The 23788-nt window shown below is 35.9% G+C and overlaps 1 protein-coding gene across 4 annotated transcripts in view; it reads right to left on the bottom strand.

The window, feature by feature from the left end:
• The window catches only part of NR5A2 (nuclear receptor subfamily 5 group A member 2), a 176065-nt gene that overhangs the window by 78444 nt on the left and 73833 nt on the right, over positions 1-23788 (bottom strand). For all 4 annotated transcript variants that reach the window (XM_003767555.4, XM_023501855.2, XM_023501856.2 and 1 more), the window contains one exon: positions 11817-11936. In XM_003767555.4, coding sequence (XP_003767603.2) covers positions 11817-11936 — 120 coding nt within the window. The remainder of the gene's footprint in view (positions 1-11816; positions 11937-23788) is intronic.

Here is a 23788-nt window from a genome sequence, read left to right as displayed (position 1 = left end):
GACTGGAGGTGATCTTGGATAAAATGAGAGACCTTGGCCTTTTTTAAGGTAAGGTCTTCAACAAGTCTCAGCCTTATATCAAAATCTCTGTAACTCTCAGTTGCTCTTAAAAGCATTCTTTTCATTTCTTTTGCACTTCTGAACCCTCTCAAGATATCTTGGAGTTTACTGGCTAGATTTTTTTTTTTCTTAAGGACCATTCCCTAAACCATAATCAATCTGATTCTCACTGGTCACCAACAGGTCTTAGGCCAAGCCCCATTGGTCATTGTTTGGGTCCTGATTGACTCTATCTGAGTCAATGATAAATTGTTATCATTTCTGTTTTGGCCAGAAACTCTCAGAAGCTTCCCCTCCCAGATTTATTTATTTAGATTGTTAGGTTTTTTTTTTTTTTAACTAGATAAAAGAGGAGATTCTTTACCTCAGTTGCTAAATAGCCTTAATCACTAAATGGGTTCAACCCCAGTCAAACTGAGACATGTTGAAGACCTTAGCTTAAAAAGTTAAAGGTCTCTCCCTTGCACAGTCCTCCCTCACTTAAATCTAATTTACTTGCACATCATGGCATCATCTCTGTTGTCTCAGTCCTCTTCGAGAATGAAGGACAAACAACAATAATTATTTAGAAAAAGAAGTTATCTTTAGGGTGGAGGTAGGGGGAAAGAAAAAAAAAAGAAGGTAAAAATGATAACTTTAATATGTGTTTAAAAGGAATAATAAATTACATATAGCTTTCTGGTTTCACATACAATCATATTTTCCCTATTCTACTATGTTATGAAAATGCTTGTTTTATTTCTCAAGATCAGAATAAAATAAAATTTAAAAAAGGAAAAAGAAGTCCCTTTTTCTGGAGAGAAAGTGATTGTTATTTGGGGGGCAATCTGATGTATTGATGCTGATTTGACCAAGTAAGGAATATCATGATCAGACTTTTGTTTTAGGAAAATCATTTTATCAGCTTTGTGGAAGATGACTTGAAGAAATGGGAGGTGGTAAGACCAATTAGGAGGCTAGTGAAGTAGACTAGGCTAGAAGGGAAAAAGTTCTGAAATGGGGTGGTCATATGAGGAAAAGAGATAGAAGCAAGAACTATTGTGGAGGCAGAAATGACAAGGTCTGACAACCAAATGGATATAAGGGAGGTAGGGAGAATGAAAAATCAAGATAATGCTGAAACTGCAAATCGTGATGATTTGAAGTTTGGTAGTACCCTCAACAGAAGCAGGAAAGTTGGGAAGAAGGTTCCAGGGATAAGATACCGAGTTTTGTTTTGGACACGAGTTTGGTTCTAGAGAGGAAAAAAAACCCCAAAGCATCCACCATACTTAGCAATTGTGTCAACCTGAATAACCCCAGATTAGGATTGTGAATAGATTGGATTAAGAGCCAAATCAGCCAGGACTGGAATAAGGAATGGGAAGAGGGATTGTACATCACACAAACCATTCTTTGATTTCCATTGGAAAAGAATTTTTGTGCTCTGTAAATCCTTTTTTCTTAGACTTCTATATATGCATTTTGTTTTTCTATAGTAAGTTACTTTTTCAAAGATTCCAAATTTGTTTTAGCTAAAATATGGGAAAGGAATTGATCTCTACCTAGAATATGATTTTGATGCTCAAGGGCCAGGTATGGTGGCAGCAGCTCTCTTACTTTTTCAAATGGTGGAGGTGAAAAGAAGTGAAAACACAAGAGCTAAGACAGAGCTTGAACAAACAATTCCTTTCAGAGCCAAGAGGAGGAGAAGGCAGTGAGAGATGCCTCCCTCATAATATCTTCCCAAGAAAGAGTTAGAAATTAATTTTGATTCTAACTTTAGGCTAAAATGTACACAATTAGAGCAAAATGAGATAAATTATCTTCCTAATATTACTATATCTCATAGCTCTGGTACTACCCCAGGTAAAAGTTTAATGGGATAATATCAATGTGATAATTTTTAAACAAAGTACTTTACCCCCAACCACTTAGAGAATTTAAAGTGAAAAACCATAGTCAATTCATCTAATTTTGCTTTCCACAAATTCCAAACTTTTGGATTGTAAGAATTTCCCACTTCTCAATGAAGTCATAGAATTAGAGCATTTAGGTTTAGAGCAGAAATGAACCAAAAAAGAAAACATTTATTAAGCACTTAAGATGTTCCAAGAACTCTAAAGTTTTTTTTTTAAAGATGTCTTGAGGTTACCCTTTCACAGGTGATTAAAGTAAGGCCTGGAGAGGTTAAGGGATTCACTCCACAGATATTGAATGGTGGATCTGAGATTTGAACCAACAGTAGCTCCTCTGACTCTAGGTATATTCTACTGCATCTTTATTCTATGGAAGAAGCATCATTGTGTAATTTTTAGTCAAAATTCTTCCATCTCAAAACTGGCCATCAACCACTTTGGGGATAGTTTCTTCACTGATTTGAATTCTGCTTCCTCATCTGTGAAATGAGGAGATTGGACTAGATGAATGGTATGGTCCCTTCCAATTCTGAGTTCTATAATACCCTGTCCAGATCAGGTTGTGGTGACTTTAAGTGACTGGGTGAAAGGCTAAACATATTTTCTATGCAGAATTCTAGTCTCACCTCTCATTTCAACCATGGAGATTGTGGGCTTAGTTGTTTAAGGCACTTTTGATGATGCCTCAAGTCCTGGAATCATAAAATCATAGACAGAGAGCTGGAAGAGACTCCAGAAGTCATCTTGTCTAATACCTTTATTTTAAAGCTGAGGAACCTGAGGGGTTAAGTGATTTGCCCAGGATCAGGCAGGTCTTTATATAGCAAATGGTATTGGAGGGTCCCTCCATGACAAGGCCTTTTCTCTGACCTAATTCATTAACAGTGGTGCAAAGATTCACTGTTATTGGCTTTAACTTGACTAACCTATAAAACATTAGCCTCAGGCATACACAGTAAAAACATATTTTTGTTTAGATCATGGCAAAAGAAGATGACTTTTTATAAGGCTGATTTATTGCATATGGTCTTCATAGTTGGTAGCTTTCCTCAGCCTCAAATGGGGATAATATATGCCTTTCTACTTTGGTTAAGACACAACAATTTTATTTATCGAGGGATGACCTTGGAGCAGCTCATAGGAAGGGAACAAGGATCTGATTTCATATTAGCATTAGAACATTTTGTAAAAGGAACAGGAAGTCAGAATCTCATCTTGTTCAAGCCTGGAGTTGGTATTTCTTTTTGAATTACATATCAAATGGAAACCTGGTCTTACAGCTTATCTGACTTTATTTTCTCAGAAAGACTACATGAATTATGTTTGGGCTGAAGAATACATTATATTAAGTACTACTAAGTAGGAAGAGGCAAATTTAGGACCCCATGGATGTTCCAAGAAATGTTTAGAAAGCATTGACAAATTTTTGTCCTTAATACATGTCCCTCCACTAAGATCTTCCTGGGATGTTCACTCTTGTGCAAAAGTGACTTTCACCCACAATTCTCCAAGGCCATGCAAATGAAACACAAGCTATAACTGGATCGTCAAAGCCAGAGAGACTTTCAATACAGACTAATGGCAAGCCCATGCCTTTAAAGGCACAGCTAAGGCTTTAGAAGGTCTTACCAAGTGAGAAAGCTTTGGAGTAGAATGGTGATAGATTGATTACTTACTAAGAGCCAGTCAGTCAAATGCAGAGAGGCTCTTCTCTAGAAAACTGGATATTGATTGATGAGATAAAAAAATAATGATAACTAATATTTATATAGCCCTCTAAGGCTTACAAAGTGCTGCATATATTATCTCATTTTATCTTGACAGTGACCCAGGGAGATAAGTGTTAATGTAACCTGATTTTACAGGTGAAACTGAGGCAAATAGCGATTAAATGATTTGCCAGGGTTGTATAGCTAGGAAGTATGTGGGGCTAGATTTGACCTCAGGTTTTCTTGCTTTCAAGACTAGTGCTTGAGTCATTGTACCTCCTAAATGCTTGGAATGTTTATACATGAGACCTCTCCTGATTTTCTCTGGGGATAGTGTCTTACTTCACAAATCTTTTGTAATTATGCCTTTGTTTGATATATATTTTTAATATGCTTAAATATGTACATATTGTCTTTCTCTATAGAAAGAGTTCTTAACTTGGGATTTGTGAATTTAATCTTATGTATTTTATTTTATTGATTTAAAAAAGTTTTCTGAGAAGGAATCCCCATAGGCTTCACCAGGCTGCCAAAGGAAGCCATGATAAAAAATGATGAAAAAGCCCTGCCCTATAGAATATAAGCTCTTTGAAGGCAGGTAGTGATTCTTTTTTGTTTTTTTATCTTCAGGGTCTTGCACAGTGCCTGGGAACATACTAGGTGCTTAAGAAAAATGCTTGTTGATTGAGGAAGCATCCAGGATGATAAAATCATGGATCTTGTATGTTCTGTCATCACTAATATTTAATATAAAATTCATTTTCTCAAGAAAATTAGAAAGAAGAATTTTTCACTTATTCTAGAGTTATCACAGATTATATGGAAAAGAAGTATTAAAAACTTGAAACATTTGAAATGTATGGCTTGGGTATCTATTTTAATATAAGCTAATATAAGGAGTTGGTTTTGTTAATATTTTTCTTTTCTTAAAAAGAACAGATAGAATATAATTTAACATTTTTCTATGAGGAATACAGAAAAATGTTCTGATATCTCTCACTGATTCTGGTGGGGAAAGTAATGGAGATGAAACACAGCCTTGTGTACTATCATTGCCTTGATTCAGAGGAAAGAGAGGAAGTATTAAGGTATGAAGAAAGATGTAGGTAAGATGATGTTATCCAAACAATTTTTACCCAAGAAAAGGGGTGGTCTGGGCAATAATTGCTTGAGATACCTTAAATCAAAATGTCTAGTCACTGAAGATTTCCAGGAACTAGTCAGGCCCAGTCCTCTGCTGGGAGTAGATGTACAGTATTTTCCTGTTGGTGAGTAAAAGCACACCCTTATGGAAGGTAAATAATCTGGTCTCTCTTTTTTGTTGTTTAATGATAATAACCCTTGCTATTTGCACAGAATTTTAAGATTTGTAAAAAACTTTTGCATATAATCTCATCTGATGCTCACTGGGAGGTAGATCCTACTAGAATTTTCATTTTATGGTTGAAGAAACTGAGACAAATAAATTGACTTGCCAAGAATCACATATCTACTAAATGTCTGAGGCAGAATTTGAATTCAGATCTTCCAGACTCTAACCTCATCATTTTATCCATTGTGCCACCTCATTGCCTAGTCAATAATCATACTAGTAACAGCTCAGATTTGGTTTTCCCAACATTAATACAATGACATCTTTGGTGCCCCAGTTCTACAATACAAATTCAATAATTTCTAGAAAATTATGGGGCAATTTGGAGATGTGCTCAAAGATGACTGGATTCACTGTTGGCAGAACCAGGCTTAAGTCCTATCTTCATCATGTGTTATCTAGATGACTTGGAGGAAGAATACCTGGGCTCATCTCTTACTATCTGCTTGAGCTGGAAGAACTCATTTCTTCTCTATTTTCTCATCTATAAATGGTGAGATTAGACCAGCTGGCCTCTGAAATTCCTTTAAGCTGCCCACTTACTATGATACTTTATCACAGACCAAACCATTTGAACTAAGACTTGAACATTGCATTGGACATCTAGAGGGTGACATAGTACATAGAGTGCTGGATCTGAAGTCAACAAGACTCATCTTCTTGAGTTCAAATCTGACCTCAGATGCTTACTGGCTGTGTGATTGGGCAAACCATTGTCCCACTTTTGCCTCAGCTTCTTCATCTGTAAAATGAGCTGGAGAAGGAAATGGCCAACCACTATAGTGTCTTTGCCAAGAAAACCCCAAAGAGAGTCACAAGGGGTTAGACATGACTGTAAAACAACTAAGCAAGAAGAATATTGCATCATTTGTAAAATAGCACTTACGTGATGTCCCTCACAGAACAGGGCTGAGACCCAAATGAGATAATATAAGAAAGTGCTTGGTAACTAGGAAACATGATGCAAATGCAGACTTTTTATTTTGAGTTAACAACAAGTCACTTCAGTTGAAGTTGAAATAGCTGAAATGGAAAATTTCGCATTCAATTCAACAAAATATTTATTCAGCACCTAATATAGTGTGAACTGAATTGATCCAAGAGGGAAAAACCTGGCCCAATGTGTGGAAGTGGAAATGAGGTAAATTTAGGTGTGACATAATATAAACTTCCTATAACAGAGTGGACCAAAGTGGAATAGGCTTCTTTGCCAAGTAAAGGTTGAATGATCACTTCAAAGCATATTGTAATACAGACTCTTAATGTGGGTCAAATCACTAGCTACTTTTGATTCTCAAACTCTTTGTATTCAATATTGTATCAGAGGCTTACAGGAAGTATAACATGCACTCCAAGTTGAAATTTCTCTGATTTTAGGCAAAAAAGGAGATTAATATGCAGAACAGTTTTATTTTTGGCTCTCTTGTTTTTAATCATTGGGGGAGAAAAGATACAGAGGCAGAGAAGAAAGGTTTAAGTCAGATTGTTTTAACCAGATTTACTTCATCCAGGAAAATGAGTAATCTAGTTAACAATTTCCCTAAGTAATCTAAATAATGTCTAATTGCAGCCAGTTATCACTGTGATGCCATTGGATTCTCAGTTTATAACAAGAAGTGAGAAGTTTCATTGGATGAATGTGTCATTATCCAGTGTATAATTCAAATATTCTGTAGTACTATTCACCCCAAAAATATATACAAAAATTGCTTTACCTCCTCTTTCAAGGACAAGGAATCAAGGTAACTGGGCTGATTTAGCAATAGAATAAAAAAAAAATTGGTATCCCAATAGGAAATCGGTTAAGTTTTGTTTTGATTTTGAGCATTGAATGTTACCTATGGTATGATTTGAGGTTATAATTAGGCAATATGGGAACCCAAAATAATATACAGTTAATTCCTAGAATTTATATAACACTTTAAAGATTTTAAAGAGTGAAATCCAGTCTTTATTTTTGGTTTTTAAATTCAGAGATGAAAAGTGCACTCATTCAACTTCATTTTCTTTTGAAACAGTAATTCCTTTTGCTGAGGGACAGCACTTAGTGCTGAAATAAAATGAAAAACAGAATATTTCTAAAGAACAGGGATGGGAATACTTTGAGAGAAATTTAGAAGTCCATTTTTATTTCTGAAACTTGAATTGAAATGAAATCAAATTAATTTGTTTGCTGTGTTTGTTTTTCTAGGGCTGCTTCTAGTTTAAATGGTCCTATGTGCAGTAATTAGATTTGTAGGTTGGGTAACCTTTTGTCAAAGAATTGAATCCTGGGATTAAATGCAATTTCTTTCAGTTCAACAATCCTTTAACCTGTGTCTATTAAGTACAAGTACAAGTGTTAGGTTCTGGTGATCCAAAACATATAAAGGAATGAACAAATTACCTATCCTCTTGGAGCTTACATTCAACTGTGAGATATACATGTAAGCAGACAAGTAAACATTAGATAATGTGAGAAAGGAGAAGCACTAACAGGAGAAGCAGAAAAGATTTTGTGAAAGAGATGGTCTTGAAGAAAATTAAGGTTTCTATAAGACAGAGATGAAGAGAAAACATTCTAAGTCTGAGGGCTAGCTTCTACAAAGGCATGGAGGTGGAGAGTTAGAATGCTGGTTCAGGGAAAAAGTGGGCCATTTTGGCTGAATTGTAGATTATATGAAGGTAGCAATAGGAATAAAGCCTTCCTAGGTAGAAATTAGAGTCAAATTCCAAAAGGTTCTAAATGCTAAGTTGAGAATTTTGTATTTAAATTCAAAAGTACCAGGGAGTCACTGAAAATTCTTGAACTAGAGATTTAGACTTTGAGATTATTTTGGTAGTTGCTTAGAAAACAGATTAGAGGGGAAATGTTTGAGGCAGCGAACTTAATTAGGAGGTTATTGAAAAAGCATAGATGGGAGGGGGAAAGACACTGAACTAGGCTGATGACCTTAGAGAATGGCCTAGATATGAAAATTTGACATAATGTGTTGAACTGGCAGAACTGATGGTTGAACTGATGGATAAGGATATTGAGGGGTTGAACTTACTGGCTATGTTGGTGGGATGTGATCTAGTACCATTTAAGAATGGGGCAGACCTAAGTATGTTTGTAGGCATATGGGAGCTAGTAGATAAAAAGTTATTGAAAGTAAGAAAGTGGATGTGGAGAAGTGGATTTGGAGGAGTTGATAGAAAAGGTAAACTCTTGGAGAAGGAGCAGAATAGAGACTCAAAGAGTAACAGCTACACTGGAAATTTAAAAAAATGAAATCTAGAGCCTAGCTTTTTAAATTGTGATTTGGGACCCCATGTAGGGTCATATAAATGAATGTGGGGGGGGGTCACAAAATTGGGCTTTATTATCAGCAGATGTTTGGTTTCTATATCTATTTCACATACCTGTATGCCCAGGGTCATGCAAAAATTTCTCAGGCAAAAAGAGATCACAAGTGGAAAAACTTAAGAAGCCCTACTAGAGAACCAGATTTTTGATTTCTGTATTGTAAGGCAGGTAATATAAAGGTAGAACACTGTCTCTTATGTTCAAATATATACTATATTGTTACCAGTACATAAACATTCATTATCTGGAAGCATTGTTAAAAAATGGCTAAAGGAAAAATATAATAATTACAGAATAAGTCAGTGTACTCAAAAAGGTGGGATCCAGTGGAATAAAATAAACAATGTATTGGACGTTCATTTTAATACTCTGGCCAATAATAGACTATAATGTAAGTATACTGGGTCACATGTGAAGTTATAATTTTTCAGAGTCCAAGAGTTGCAAGCAGCTAAGTGGTGCAATGGATGGAGCTCCAGTGGAACTGCGGTCACAAAGACTCAAGTTCAAATTTGGCCTCTACTATTTAGTAGTTATGTCACTGTGAGCAAGTAACTTAATCACTGACTGCCTCAGTTTCTCTCATCTATAAAATGAGGATAATAATAGCATCTACTTTCCAGAATTGTTGTGAGGTTACAATGAAAAATATGTGAAGTTTTTTGCAAATATTAAAGTGCTAAACAAAAATCTAACTATGAATGAGCTTTTCAATAAAGGGAATACATAAAACCTTATGGAATTTTATTCTTAGCTCAATTTCAAATAGACCAAGAAATATGAAAGGCTTTTCATCTTTTTTTAAAAAACTAATTCCTAACAAATCTCGAGTACTGATTGGATCAGTCCTCTGACTCCTTATCCATGTCTATCTTTGTATCTGCCACCATACTTTTCATCTCTAATGCCCTTCCTCTTCTCCCCCCACTTTTCCAATATCCCTATTTTCAGGGCCCAGTTCAAGATTGATCTTTTTTTGCTAGTCTTCCCTGAACAGCAACTCCAAATGACCTCTTTTCTTTCTTAATTCCATTTCTATTTATAACCACATTTACATAATTTTGCACTTTTTAATTGAATGATGAAGGGAAAAAATGATGGAGGAATGATGATCAAAGAAATACTACATGCTCAGAAAAGAAAAATGGCTGGTCTTGTGGCAGGAGTGAGGGCTAACCCAAGTGTCTCATTTATATCCTTGGAAATGTCAAAAGCAGTTGAGGAGGTCTCCTGGAACTCTAGGAGAACCCCTCATAGTGAAATTTTGAAAGGATGAGTCACAATCCATACTACTGGAAGGGATGCCCACATCATTGAGATCTCAGATCCATTTAAATATTGTTTCCCAAATGTTAGCTATGAATGTTCTACAGTGAGATTATTGTTTCCCTAAAACATTGCACATGAAACTAAAAATCTATTATGTACAATTTGAATGTAAATTTCTTTTTTTTCCTTTTCTAACCATGTGTGTGGGGATGAGTATGTGTATAAGAGAGACAGAGACAGAAAGAGAAAGACACAGAGAGAGAGAGAGAGGCAGAGAGAGAAAGAGACAGAGGGACAGAGACAGAGAAAGAGACTGTTCTTTGGTAGTCAGCCTACTTTTACTTTATAAAGTAAAATACATGGGATTATGAAGTAAACAAATTATATTGAAATATACTTATCAAAATATTTTTTTAAAAGCAATTTAACAGACTCTGGCTCAAGCCCTGCTTTTAAAACCTTATTTCATATTACACCCCTTCATGTACTCAAAGTTTCAGCCAAACTGAATTATTAGCATTTCCCTAAACATAGCACTCCAACTTTCACCTTTGTGCCTTTACACAAACTGTCCACCATAGTTGAGCTATTCCCTCTTCTTCCTACCTTTAAGAAATCTTCTCTTCCTTTAAGTCTTATCTCAGGTGCCATCTGTTCCATGAAGCCTTTCCTGATTTCCTTCAATTACTACTGCTTGTTTCCTCCTGACATTATGGTGTATTACATAATTTTTATGTATATTGGATAATAGATTAGGAACTGAAAAAGACCTTGGAAGTCATTTTGTCCAACCCTTTCATTTTTCATATGGAAAAATAGACTGAGAGGTGAAATATCTTGCTCATAGACAGCAACTGGCAGGTTCAAATTCAGGCCCTGTCTAAATCCAGCAATTTTTCTTCTGGATTTCCTCCCCTGCCCTTCCTTCCCTCATCCCATCTGTCTGTCTCTCTTTCAGTGTCTGTCTCTTTTTTCACTTACTCTCTGTGTCTCTCTACCCCTCTCTCTCTCTCTCTCTCTCTCTTTCTCTCTCTCTCTCACAAACACACACACACACACACACACACACACACACACACAGACATACACGCTAAACTCCTAACCTTCGCTTCCCCTCTTTTTCCAGTAAAATGTAAATCCCTTGAAGGGAGGGATTATTTATTTTGTATCCTCAGTGCTAGTATGCGATGGTTTCTTCATAAATATATGCTGAATTAATCTGGATCTTGAGAACTATCTACAGAATCCTTCCTAGGGGACCTTTTTCCCCCCCAGGAGTCTAACTCATTTCCTGGACACCAGCTCCAAGTCAATCTATATGCTATAAGCAGCACTCACTCCCCTTTAGGTCCTTGTTAGTTACTGAATGTCAGTTCTTTGAGGGCAGAGGCCATCTTGCTACCTTCCAATGCTTAGCTTCCTCCCTCCCTTCCTTCCTCCCTCCCTCCTTCCTTCCTCTCTTCCTTCCTTCCTCCCTTCTTTCCTTCCTTCCTCCCTTCCTCCCTCCCTTCCTTCCTTCCTTCCTTCCTCTCTTTTTCCCTTTCTTTCACTCTTTTCTTTCACTTCTCTAGTCTGTGTGTCTGTCTGTCTCTTTCTTCCTTACCTTATATCTATATAACATCAGTTGACTAATATCAGTCAAAAAACATTTAATAAGCATCTTCTCTGGGTCAGGCACTGTACTAAGTACTGCAGATACAAAAAAAAAAAAGGCAAAAAACAGTTCCTGCTTTCAAGAAGCTCACAATTTAATATCATCTAGTATCTATCATTCATCTTTCTCTTCCTTCCTTCCATCTATCTATCTATCTTTCTATCTATCTATCTATCTATCTATCATCTCCTATCTGTTGGCTGTGAATTGACCTACATGTCTATTGATTATTTCTCTGTCCACCCAAGAATCAGAACTCTTTGAAATAGCTTTCTTATAACTTCTAATCATCACAGAATACACCACATCAGAAAAAAGGAGAGTGCTCATGATTATGTTTGCTTTTTGCAAGTTTAGCCATAATCATTAAATTAGGAACAGAGTACACAAAGTCATCTCTTCTAAATTGTGTAGAGCCAATCTGTCCATTTTGAAGCACAGAAGTGCTTCTGAATGAGTTAGATTCCAGCCATTTTGAACATACTTAATAAAAAGACACTTTTCCCTGCAGTGCCTCCACACTCACTTGTTGCCCAGTAACCAGAAATATTGAGCCTTCCTTTCCATGTACCACTTGTCGGTAAATGTGATCAAGAATTAAGAGCTCACTCCAGCAGTTCTGAAGCAGTTTCATCTGGTCATCAACCTGTAAAAAAACAGAAGGAATTTCACTACATGTACATATATACACACATATTTTTGTGCATAAGTTTCAGTTTAGAGAAAAATGGGTTTGTTTGAGTGATTTAAGGATAACACCGTACACTTATTCAGATCTTAACCAAGCAGATCATTATTTTTCAAAACAAAAGGAACTCAGGCCATGTATAAATACTTAAAGTATTTATGATCAATGAACTGCTAGGAAAAGGCAATCCATTAGAGTGGTAGATAGAACATTAATAGAGCAATTAAGGTCTGCTCGTGAAAGGTTTGGGCATCTTAGATTGCAAAATAGTGAGTGATCCACAGGCACCATTATAATAATCCTAAGTAGTCCATATTTATGTACCTGAAGGTTAATTTATTGAATGATCATCGAAAGAAGTAAATATTTTGTTCTTTCAGGCAGCCAAATGGGAGAAAAAAAATTAATTCAGTGAAATCATCAGTGTAGAGAACTCTCAGTGTGGAAACTCCCTCCACTGATGCATATTGGCAGTTTCTGAGTAACTTAAATTTTTAGAGATTTACTTGAGGCATTGAAGAATTAAGTAATTTGCCCATGATTGTACAGCTAGTTTGTGTTAGAAGCAGAATTTCACCCAGGTCTTTCAGGGCTTTCTTCTTGATGTCTTATATCTTGTTATGTAGGGACAAAATTTATATTAAAAAAAAATTAAGAGTGTGGTACAGTGAAGAGGTTACTGGATTTTGAATCAGAGGTTCTAAATTCAAATTTCATTTGGAGATTCAAATAGGATAAGATATATAAAGCACTGTATTATTATTTATTGTTCTAATTGTGTGTGTTAATGTTATTTATTGTTCTCAAATTCTCCCCTCATCTCAAATATCAAAATGGTAAATGTATGTACACATACATCAGTAAAAGTTAGGCCAATCTACATTTAGGTCTGTTTGTGTCTGTCTGTCTCGCTTCTCTCTCTCTCTCTCTCTCTCTCTCTCTCTCTCTCTCTCTCTCTCTCTCTGTCTTTCTCTTTCTTCCCCTCTCCTCCCCCACCTGTCTATCTCTATCTTTCTTTCCCAGCTAAGTCCTTGGAGTCATCAAACTAAATTTGGATAGATGGAGGTGCCTCCTCATGCTTTCCCCTCTTCAGTGTTTCCAATCTACATGCTAATTTAATGTTAGCATATAAATAATACAAATTGCAAAGCCCTTTACAATGTTTCCACTCCTTATCCCAAGGAAGTATTAAAATTTCTCAAAGCATTATTCATTAAATCACTTAACTATGTACAAATGTAATTGTAATTGGTGAAACTCTAGTTGCAGCTGCTTACATAGATTCTACCTAGTTTTCCTGTTAAATATTCAGTGAGAGGGTCTGTATTCAAATTCAAGCTAGTATGGAATCAATGCTGTCCTCTGTAAAATGAGGGATTAACATTAACTTTTCCTCTGCTGATTATTTCCTATTTATCCTGAATATAAACTATTTATTTGAATGTTGTCTTCTTTACTAGACTGTAACCTCCTTGCTGTCTTTTGCCTCTTTTTGTATGTCTAGCACTGAGAAAGAGACTGACAAACAGAGAAACAGAGATAGAGAGAGAAGGGGAGAGGGAGAGAGACAGACAGACAGAAAGGGGGAGAGAGAGAGGAAAAGAGAGAGGGAGAGAAGGAAAAAGAGCATGAGAAAATGAGAGAGACTTCCATTCAAATTTTATTTTACTTTTCTGCAATTTATAACATTACTATTCCAGCAAATAGGATTATTACAAAGTTACTAACAGTAGTAGTTGGTATGGTCATACAATGGCATGCCTTCACCATGATTAATTATTTTATTTCTAACAAAATAATAATATATTCTTGAATAGATTATCCTAATAATTTATCAGGTTAATTAATTTATTCCTAATAAAAATAGTAATTAGCCTTTATAAGCTAAGTTTATCAGCTAAGTTAAAAGTTTTTAAGCTTTACAAAGTGCATCATTTCATTTAATCTTCATAATTACCCTGGGAGGGAGATGCTATTATTATCCCCATTTTATAAGTGAGAAATGTAAAGCTGAAAGAAGGTAAGTGACTTGCCTAGGATCACACTGCTAAGTGTCTAAGGCAAGATTTGAACTTAAGCCATCCTACCTGCAAGCAGAATGTTTTATTTTTTGTGGCATAATACTATCTCCATCTTAGATTTAGGTTGCTCCTTTGTCTGAGGAGTTCAAAATATTGTATCAATGTTGTTTCATGAAGACTCACAACAGAGGCATCCATTAGCCCCATTTTCCAGATGGAAGAATTAGGGAAGGAACAGCAAAATGAAACAAAAAAATCTTGCAGCAATAGAAGGAAAGCTAAACTTATAACTGTAAAGCTACAGCTCTCCATCCAAATTTTATATCATCTCTTTTCACAAAAAAATGGAACCAGGAAGATGTATAGAAAAACACCTTTTCAAATACAACTCCATGTAAAATTGTGAAATCAGAACTCTGACTACCTTTATCACTTTGCACTTGTTAAAGAGAATGTATTTACACCCAACATGAAGAAAGAAAGGGGAGAGGGGCAGGTTCTGCAAAACAACAGCTTTCCTCCTAGCTCCTGTTTGTATTTTTTTCTTTAGCTATTGCCATGGCAATCCAAGTCTAATATACCTAGACCACATGAATCAGCACTTCTTCATCTAGGATTTCCTGGCTTCTAGACTTTTCTTGACACTGACCTCTATTCCCAGATTGTAAGCTCTCCAAGACTTAAGAATATGGCTTTGATTCTTTGTGTGTCTCTCCCTGTGGATTGCACAGGATCCACTGTCAATGGCTGGATTAATAAATATAATGGCCATTTTTTGTTTAGGACTCAACTTGTGATTTTATGAGCATAAAGAATCTCCTTTACCAATGTAGGTCAGACGCTACTAGGCAAGTTTTAGACTTAGAGTCACCTGGGCACTAAAAAGTTTAATCAGTTAATCAATCAATATTTATTAAGTGCCTATTATGTGCCAGGCACTGAAAAAAAGAGATAAAGAAAGCTCCTGCTCCCATAGAACTAACAATATGAGACTTGCCCGGGGGCAGCTAGGTGGCACAGTGGATAGAGCATCAGCCCTGAAGTCAGGAAGAGCTGAGTTCAAATCTGGCCTCAGACACATAATACTTCCTAGCTGTGTGACCCTGGGCAAGTCACTTAACTCCAATTGCCTCAGCAAAACAAACAAACAAACAAACAAAAAAAGACTTGCCCTGGTTACAAAGACAGGACTTTGCTCTTGCTGATTTGAGACCAGTTCTCTATGTCCCCTGCAACATGATTACCTCTCAGGTGATGCTTTTATAAGTCTTCATTGTTTTTTTAAAGATTTTTAATTATTAGTTGGTTATAGTTTTAAAACTTTCTAGAGTGATTTTTCTTTTTGGGGGGAGATATAGGGTCACATAATAAGTATCTGAGACTCGATTTGAACTCAAGTCCTCCTTATTCCAGAACTGGCACTCTATCCTCTGTGGCACCTGGCTAACTATTTGGAGTTTATTATATGGGGTGGATGATGCTATCAGACCTGTATCTTAAGAAGATCTCTTTGATAGCTGAGTGGAAGATAAATAAGTGGAGAGAAGTTTTGTTACCTTAACTAACAAGGAGACTATGGCATTAGTTCAGATGTGAGAGGATGAGGACCTGCAGGTAGTAGCAGAGGAGAGAGGGGGTATATGTGAATATAAAATGAGAAATAATAGAACTTGACAACTGATTGGATATGGAGAAGATTTTCTGGAAGAATTTATACTTTGATTATTTTCATAAACTATTAATTACTTGATATTTTGCAACATCAAGGAAGTCAAGGGCACCTTCATTGTGAGCTCTATTTATGTCAGAGAGGATGATAAACTTTCTGCATGTCTATAATAGCCATGAATGAGAGGAAAGAGTTAATATGATGTCAATTCTTCACTATCAGAAGATAAGAAGTTTGGTCATTCTCAAGATAATTTTCATTAAGAAAATAAGAGAAAAAAATGGTGAATAATGTACTTATGTTGAATAGATTCTCAGGGTATAAACACTGTCAATAAAACAATCTAGAGTGTCATGGGGGATAGCATTGGGGATAGAGAATGCAAAGATGGGGTGGGGGAAGTTGGGAAAATCATTTAAATTATACAATAAACACTCTCACACACAGTTGACTACACCATCCTATATAATCCTGCATTATCAGTTATGATAAAGGAAGGACTTTATCTCAGAAATGCTAAGTTAGTCATCTGAGAAACTCTTTGTATTGATGTGATAGCTGAGAGTCTAAAGTCATACAAGAAACAGATTGTTGTAGGGAATAACTTCCCACAACTCAGAATTGTTAATCATTATAAACTTTTGCTTTCTCAGAAGAACAGTGAGTTTAGTAAACACCAAAATGAAGAAAAATGTGTATTATCTCTCCTAGGCAGACTTCATCCTTATCAACACTTCATTGTTCTTTCCTCACAACCCAACTTTTAATAAATGCTTGAAATAACTGAGATTTTATGTCAGTTTTCCTAGTAAAAGGTGTTTTTAAAAATCGATCTACTTAGAATCATTTTTTTCCTAAGCTTTGAGGATTGTACAGTTGGGTGAGCATTTGGCTGAGAGTTACTGGCATTTTCCTAGGAAGAGAAATGTGGAGTGATAAGGGGTCTCAGGGACCAGATGGTTCAATTTTCCTATTCTGCAAATAAGGAAATTTTAAGTGATTTGCTGAACACTACACACCAACAGAGTCAGGTTTTGAATTCAGCTTCTCTATTGTAACACAGTGCCTCCATTCTGATATTTTATACTCTCCAGCTACAGAAAATCAAGTTAACATTTCAATTCTGATAAGTAGTGTGACTATGACTGTGATTTTATATTAGCCATTAATTACTAAGTCATTTTGTCTTTTGTTAACAGATAAGACTTCAGAGGATATTTAATGACCAAATCAGAAGTGCTCTTTTGTGGTTAAGGCTGAATTAATTTCTATAAGCTTTGAATAATTTGGACCCTGAATAATCAAAACTCATAATGTTAATAATATCAAATACTTTTAAAATTAATTTCATTATCTTTTTACTACATATATAATTCCTTGGAGAATAAAAAACAGAATCACATTAAAAAAAAATTCATTGCACACCTACTATGTGGAAATCACTATGGAAAGGAGGCATGCAAGGGCTTGAGTCTATGACTGCTATTAAAAAGGGGTTGATGGTTATCTATAACCTCCACAATAAACTGCTACAAAGTCCAAGAAAAATGATTTAACACTAGCAATGATTAAACCAACTCCAAAAACAGTACCGCACTGGAGAATTAACAGCCAGTAAAACTCCCTTCTTGATTGATGCAATACACAAAAGATTTATAAATGACAGGTTCTTGACTAGGTCGAGATAAGCAGCAGAGATGCTGATGGACTCCATAATTGGGTTACTGTTATTTCATAATGCAATAAACTGTCTTTATCATGTGTTACCAGGGAAATAGGGCAGCTTGGCTTATTTCTCTTTTTTATTGAGTGAGTGGTAAGGAGTGTGCTCCAGGATGAGCTCTTTCATTGGGGATGGGCTGGGGAGGGGGAATAGGAGGTGAGTGGGGGCTTTCACACTTTCACCAAGGTGCTGGAAGTCAAGGCTTTAGCACTTCATGCCTTAATTATTGCAGTAGTTTTCCAGATAATTTCTCTTCCTCCCATTTTCTCTTTCTCCATTATAAACAGAGGACCAAATCAGCTTCCTTAAATATGTCTTCATATATATCCAAACTATTCATCAAGTGCTTTAAAGTTGTTCACTAATTGATTCTATCCTATCTCATGGACCTCCCTTCTCATTACTAATAAGTATTTGTTAAGCAACTCTACATTCTAGATACTATATTAAGTCTAGAGAAAGAAAGAATGGCAAAAGTTTACCCCTGCTTTCGAGAAATTCACAATCTAATGGAGATGATGGGTAAACAATTATGATCAAAAAAGCTATAGATAGCATAAATTGGAGATAATCAAGAGGAAAAGTACTAGTATTAATATTAGAAAAGGATTTTTATAGAAGGTGGTACTCCTCCAGAAAAGAGAATTAATTTCCTTGCTCATTGTACCTTGCACATACTGATCAGTGCAAATATCGTCTCCTCTTTTTAGAATGTACTTCCTGTTCAACTGTGCCAATGATGCTCACCATCCCCCTTTCCCGAGAACCTATCTTCAAATAGGGTTCTACACTGTAGGTATTCAACAAATGGTCCTGAGAGAATGATTAACTAATGGGGTGATCTTGCATCAGACTCAGTTCCCATGCCAATGCACTCTAGGGTCATGGATTTAGAGCTGGAGGAACTTCAGAGACCTTGTCATCCACCTTTACCATTTTACAAATAGGGACCCTGAATACCAGAGAGTGAATTATTCATGTGCGCACACAAATTGCATATATGTATATATATTCACAGTACAGAATAGATAGGTAAACCATATTTATAATACTTTTCCTGTTTTATAGTTAGATTTCTGATCATCTTAATTCTTAATTTTATATATTTGTACATACATATATACATATCCATCCATACACACACACACACACACACACACACAGGTATAAGTATGTATGTGTGTATATATACATATACACCTACACACAAAATGTGTGTGTGTCTACCCTAAGTCTCCAGCTAAAATCATACTTTTTATAAGGAGTTTTTTTCCTGATATCATTTAATTTTAGCATTTTCCCTTTGTTTATTGTTTCCTATTTATTCTCTATATATCTTCTTTGTACAGGATGGTTTCTATATTATCTCCCCCATTTTTTAAAGGCAATTGAGGTTAAACGATTTGCCCAGAATCACACAATAATAGGCCTGAGGTTGAATTTGGACTCAGGTCCTCTATTCACTGCATTATTTAGCTGCCTCTCCTCCACTAGACTGTGAACTTTTAGAGGGCAGAGACTGTCTTTGGCCTTTCTTCCTATCCCCAGTGTTTAGCACAATATCTGACACAAGATAGGAACTTAATAAATGTTTTGTGACTGACTGACTGAATACTTAAAAGTTAACAACAGGGTACAGTAGAAGGAACATTTACTGATTCCAAATCTGAGGGCCAGAGTTCAAATTCTACCTCTGATAATTAAGACTTTGGCCACTCACTTAACTCACTTAACTTCCTTGAGGCTTCATTTTCCTGTAAAACAAGAGGGTTGGATTAGATGGTCTCTGATGTCCCTTCCAGATCTAAGTCCTGCATCTTAAATGACAAAGATACGATGTGAATCTTTGCTTTCTGACTTTAATGCTAGAACTCCTTCTATAAAAGTATCATGCCTTGAAGAGAGGACCCCCCCCCCATTTTTTCAATCTTGATATGTATTTCAATAGTGATTGACTTAAAAAAAAAAAAAAGCAGTCAGGGTTAAGTGACTTGCCCAGGATCACACAACAAGTGTCTGAGGTTGACTGGAACGCACCCTGCTAATTCCACTATGTTAGCTGGGAGTCCCATGCAGCAATTGTTTTTGAATGAATAGGCAGGTAGTATAAGAAAAGAGATGCTGGGCATTCCACTGCTCAATGGATTCACTAACACAAGACTGGAAGAGCCTGTATTTATTCGATAAACATTTATTAAGCTCTGGCTGTGACTGTCCTTAAGTATATATCTGACCAGGTAACTCTCCTACTCAACCAACTCCAGTGGCTTCTTAGTGCCTCTAGGATCAACTATAAACTTTTCTGTTTAGCTTTCAAAGCTTTATACACTTTATCACCCCACTGCTGTAGGGAGAATGAGAGATTTAAAAAGTCAAGATGAATGGCCTCCATTTTTTTAGTAAAATAAAATATGAGGTTATTTGATGAGAATAAGGGATTGAGGAAGGAGTTGTGTGCTAAAGGAGAAGGTAGAAAATGAATGGAACAAATGAGTGAATGAATGAACTCTATCATTTGTTATTACAGAGTTTGATGCGTCTTTTCTACTGTATTTCAGTCATTTCTGATTCCTTGTGACTTTTTGGGGATTTTGGGGGGACAGGATACTGGAGTGGTTGGCCATTTCCTTCTCCAGCCCATTTTACAAATGAGGAGACTGAGGTAAACAGTGACTTGTCTAGGGTCTCACAGCTAGTAAGTGTCTGAGGTCGGATTTGAATTTAGGGAGATGTGTCTTCCTTACTTCAAATCCAGAGCTCTATTTACAGCACTATCTAGCTGCTCTTCAATGTGCCATAGGTACCTCTAATATTGGAAATTTAATTCTTCATATGAGTTTTTATTCCATTTAAATTTGTTTCCATGATTCACAATGCCTCTCACAACACTTTTGCTAGTTTCCATTAATAAAGAACTGATCTCAAAGTAGAAAATATAATATATCACAACATAACATTCTCAATCTTTTTGTCATTGTTCACTTGCATTTTGTTTTCTTACTTTTTGTTCTGATTTTTCCTATGCAGCAAGATAATTGTATAAATATGTTTACATATATTGGATTTAACATATATTTTAACATGTATGACATATATTGGATTGCTTGCCATCTAGGGGAAGGGATGGGGGAAGGAAGGGAAAATTTAAAACACAAGGCTATGCAAAGGTCAATGTAAGAAATTATTCATGCATATGCTTTGAAAATAAAAAGCTTTAATGAAAAAAAATAAAGTCACTTAGCTGCTTTAGAAAAAATATAATACAAACTTAGGCAACTACTATAAATGTCTTTATCCCATGTGTCCATTTAAATCTGTTTCCATGATTCACAGTGCCTCTCACAACTCTTGCTAATTTCTGTTAATAAAACACTGACTTCAAAAATAGAAAATATAATATAGACTTAGGTAACTGCTATAAATGCCTTTATCTGTGACTCAAAATGTATTAGAAATATCCCGCCTATTTTGTAGTTAGGTTTCTGGTCATCTCAATTCGCCACTTCTGTGAATAACAAAATAAGGGAACAAGTTCTCTCAGTAATGAACAAGTATCACGACGCCCATGTACACTATTCTCGTGGCATGTGGAGCCACCCTTAGATCACCATATAGATAACTGAGCTGAAAGGAAGGCAGCACCTTAGACAAACAGGTAACTAATGATACCTAACAGAAGAACTCTAAAAAGCAGAGGAGTACTTCTACTTGTTTTTTGGTTCTTTGGTTTGCAGTCTGCCAGGAGTAGAATTGAGACAAAATGTCCTGCACACCTTTGTAAGTCTTAATTAAATAGCATCACTTTTTAATAGTTCAGTAGAACAGAGGTGGCACAGGGGATGGGGATGGGGATGGAGGTAGCTGGTGACTGGAGTCAGGGAGACTCATCTTCCCGAGTTTAAGTCTAGCCTCAGACACTTTCTAGCTGTGCCTCAGTTTCTTCATCTGGAATGAGGAAGGAAATGGCAATCAGTCCAGTATCTCTGCCAATCCCAAATTGGATCATGAAGAGTCTGAAACAATTCAGCAACCACTGAAGTGATGATACTCTTAATAATGATCCTGAATCATCAAGAAAAAGTTCAGAGTTATGGGATGGAAACTCAGTAGTTCATATATTTGCAGTATCTGCTACATATGAGGTCAGACCCATGGTTCATTCAATTCAATATTTTATCTCTGATGGAGACAACAAGGAATGGTTTGTTAGAAAGTAAGTCTGTCTTCCAAGATAGAAATTTCAGAGATATCAAGGATAAAGTCCAAAGTATATTGGATTAAGTTGTTGTCCTTCTTGAAAAGGACCAAAATGACTTACTATCATGGTAGAGTCAAGTTGCATTGTGCCTGACTATGGCTGATCAGACCAATATGATCTTGGAATACTCTACCACAAGTTGGGCAAAATTAGTCCATATGAACACCTGGGGTAGATTCTCTAAATATGTGCATCTCATGTTTCTTTTGAACTACTTCAATTCATCTGTGTGAGATGTTTTGGGGAATACTAGACAGAAAGCAACAGTGTCTATCCACAAAGAGTCCAATTTATTTGCAAAGAAAACATGTCCCTACATATAGCAGATATTAATGTACATAGTAAAGGACTAAATAATTTAAATCAACAAAGGTCATTGAGCTAGACTCAAGAAGAAAATGTAATTTAGCCAAAGTGTTGTCTCTGCCTTAAGGCAGAATTTATGGACTTCCACATCTCTTGGACTCAACATATCCAAAAGATAACTCATTAACATATCACCCAAATACACCCCTCTTTCTTGCTTCCCTAATCTTTCTAGTAATCTAAATTTGTAATCTCAGGTATTCTCAATTTACCACTCCTTCTCAATTCACACATCTAATTAGTTGCCAAGTCTTGCTGAGTCTACTTCTTCTCTCACCATTGTGGCTTAGATTTTCATCACTTTTCACCTGCTCTATTGCAGTAGCTTCCCAGGGGGTATTTCTCTCTTAAGCATCTCTTCTCCATCCTCCACACTGTTGCCAAAGGTATTTCTAAGGCACAACTGGAACTATTTCACTCCTCTCTTCTTAAAACTTGGCTTCCTATGGCCTCTAGAATTGAACTCAAACTTTCCTGTTTGGTATTTAAAGCCTTTTACTCCTGATTCCAATCTACCTTCCCAGGTTTATTATATATTGTTCTCTTTCACAAACTCTCTACTTTGATATTCTTGGTGATCAACCTATTTAATATTTCACCTTCCATCTCTGTCTTTTTACATGCTATCCACCATGCCTGGAATGTACACCCTCTTCATCTAGATCTCTTACAAACCTTAACCCAGTTTAAATTCCATTTTCTACAGAAGAAGGGAAAAGATGGAAACTAGCACTCACTAAGTTTATTATATGTTAGGCACTGTGCTAAGTACTTTATAAATATTATCCCATTAGCATTTGATCCTCACAATAACTTTATCATTATTCCTATTTTACAGTTGAGAAAACTGAGGAAGAAGTAAAGTGGTTTGCCAGTAACTAACAGATGGTAACTATCTAAGGTTGAATTTGAACTCAAATCTTCTTGACTCCAGGCTCAGGATTCTATTCACTTTGGTACTCCCGTAGTTGCTTATGCTGAATATCATCTTGTAATTATTTTTACATTTGTATATACTTATTTTTATTATAGCTTTTTTATATAGAAAACATATGCATGGGTAATTTTTCAACATTGACCTTTGCAAAAACTTCTGTTCCCAACTTTTCCCTCCTTCCCTCTACCTCCTCCCCTAAATGGCAGGTAGTCCCATACATGTTAAATATGTTAACATTTCTATATACTTATCATGGTGCATGTTGTTTCCATCCTAAAATGTACATTCCATGAGGATTAGGACTATTTTATTTTTTCCCTGTTATTTTAGCTGGCACACAACAGGTGTTTAATAAATGCTTATTGATTGATTGCCAATTTATCTAAGTGATGAGATTTCAATAATTTTCAATACCTTTCACAATTTTAAGACTTTCTATTATATTCTTTAGTCTTTGCCTTTAAGATTTAATAACAATAAAAAATGATCTTTTTAGTTTAGTTACATATAAAAACCATTGTAACGGAAAGGGCAGAAATATATATATTTTTTCCAAACTCAGGAAGTTACATAGGGTTGTTGTCTCTGGCTGCTAGATAGTATCTCTGTCTCTGTCTCTATCTCTCTGTCTCTTTGTTTTCTTGTCTCTCTCTGTCTCTCTGTCTGTCTCTGTCTCTCTCTCTTTGTATGTGTGTGATACTGATGGAGAAGAGGGTCATATCTTCTGAGGAAAAGGATACATTATTATTAATTAATTTTATTTGATGCTAAGAAACATGAAGTTCCCCAAAATGGGTAGAGTTGACTTTTTGGCTAACTTTCTTTCTCTGCTCATC

The sequence above is a fragment of the Sarcophilus harrisii genome, chromosome 4, assembly GCF_902635505.1.
Source record: "Sarcophilus harrisii chromosome 4, mSarHar1.11, whole genome shotgun sequence".
In the NCBI taxonomy this organism is placed as follows: Eukaryota; Metazoa; Chordata; class Mammalia; order Dasyuromorphia; family Dasyuridae; genus Sarcophilus; species Sarcophilus harrisii.
Note: the sequence above shows the minus strand (reverse complement) of the source record. Positions and strands in the feature narration are given on the sequence as shown.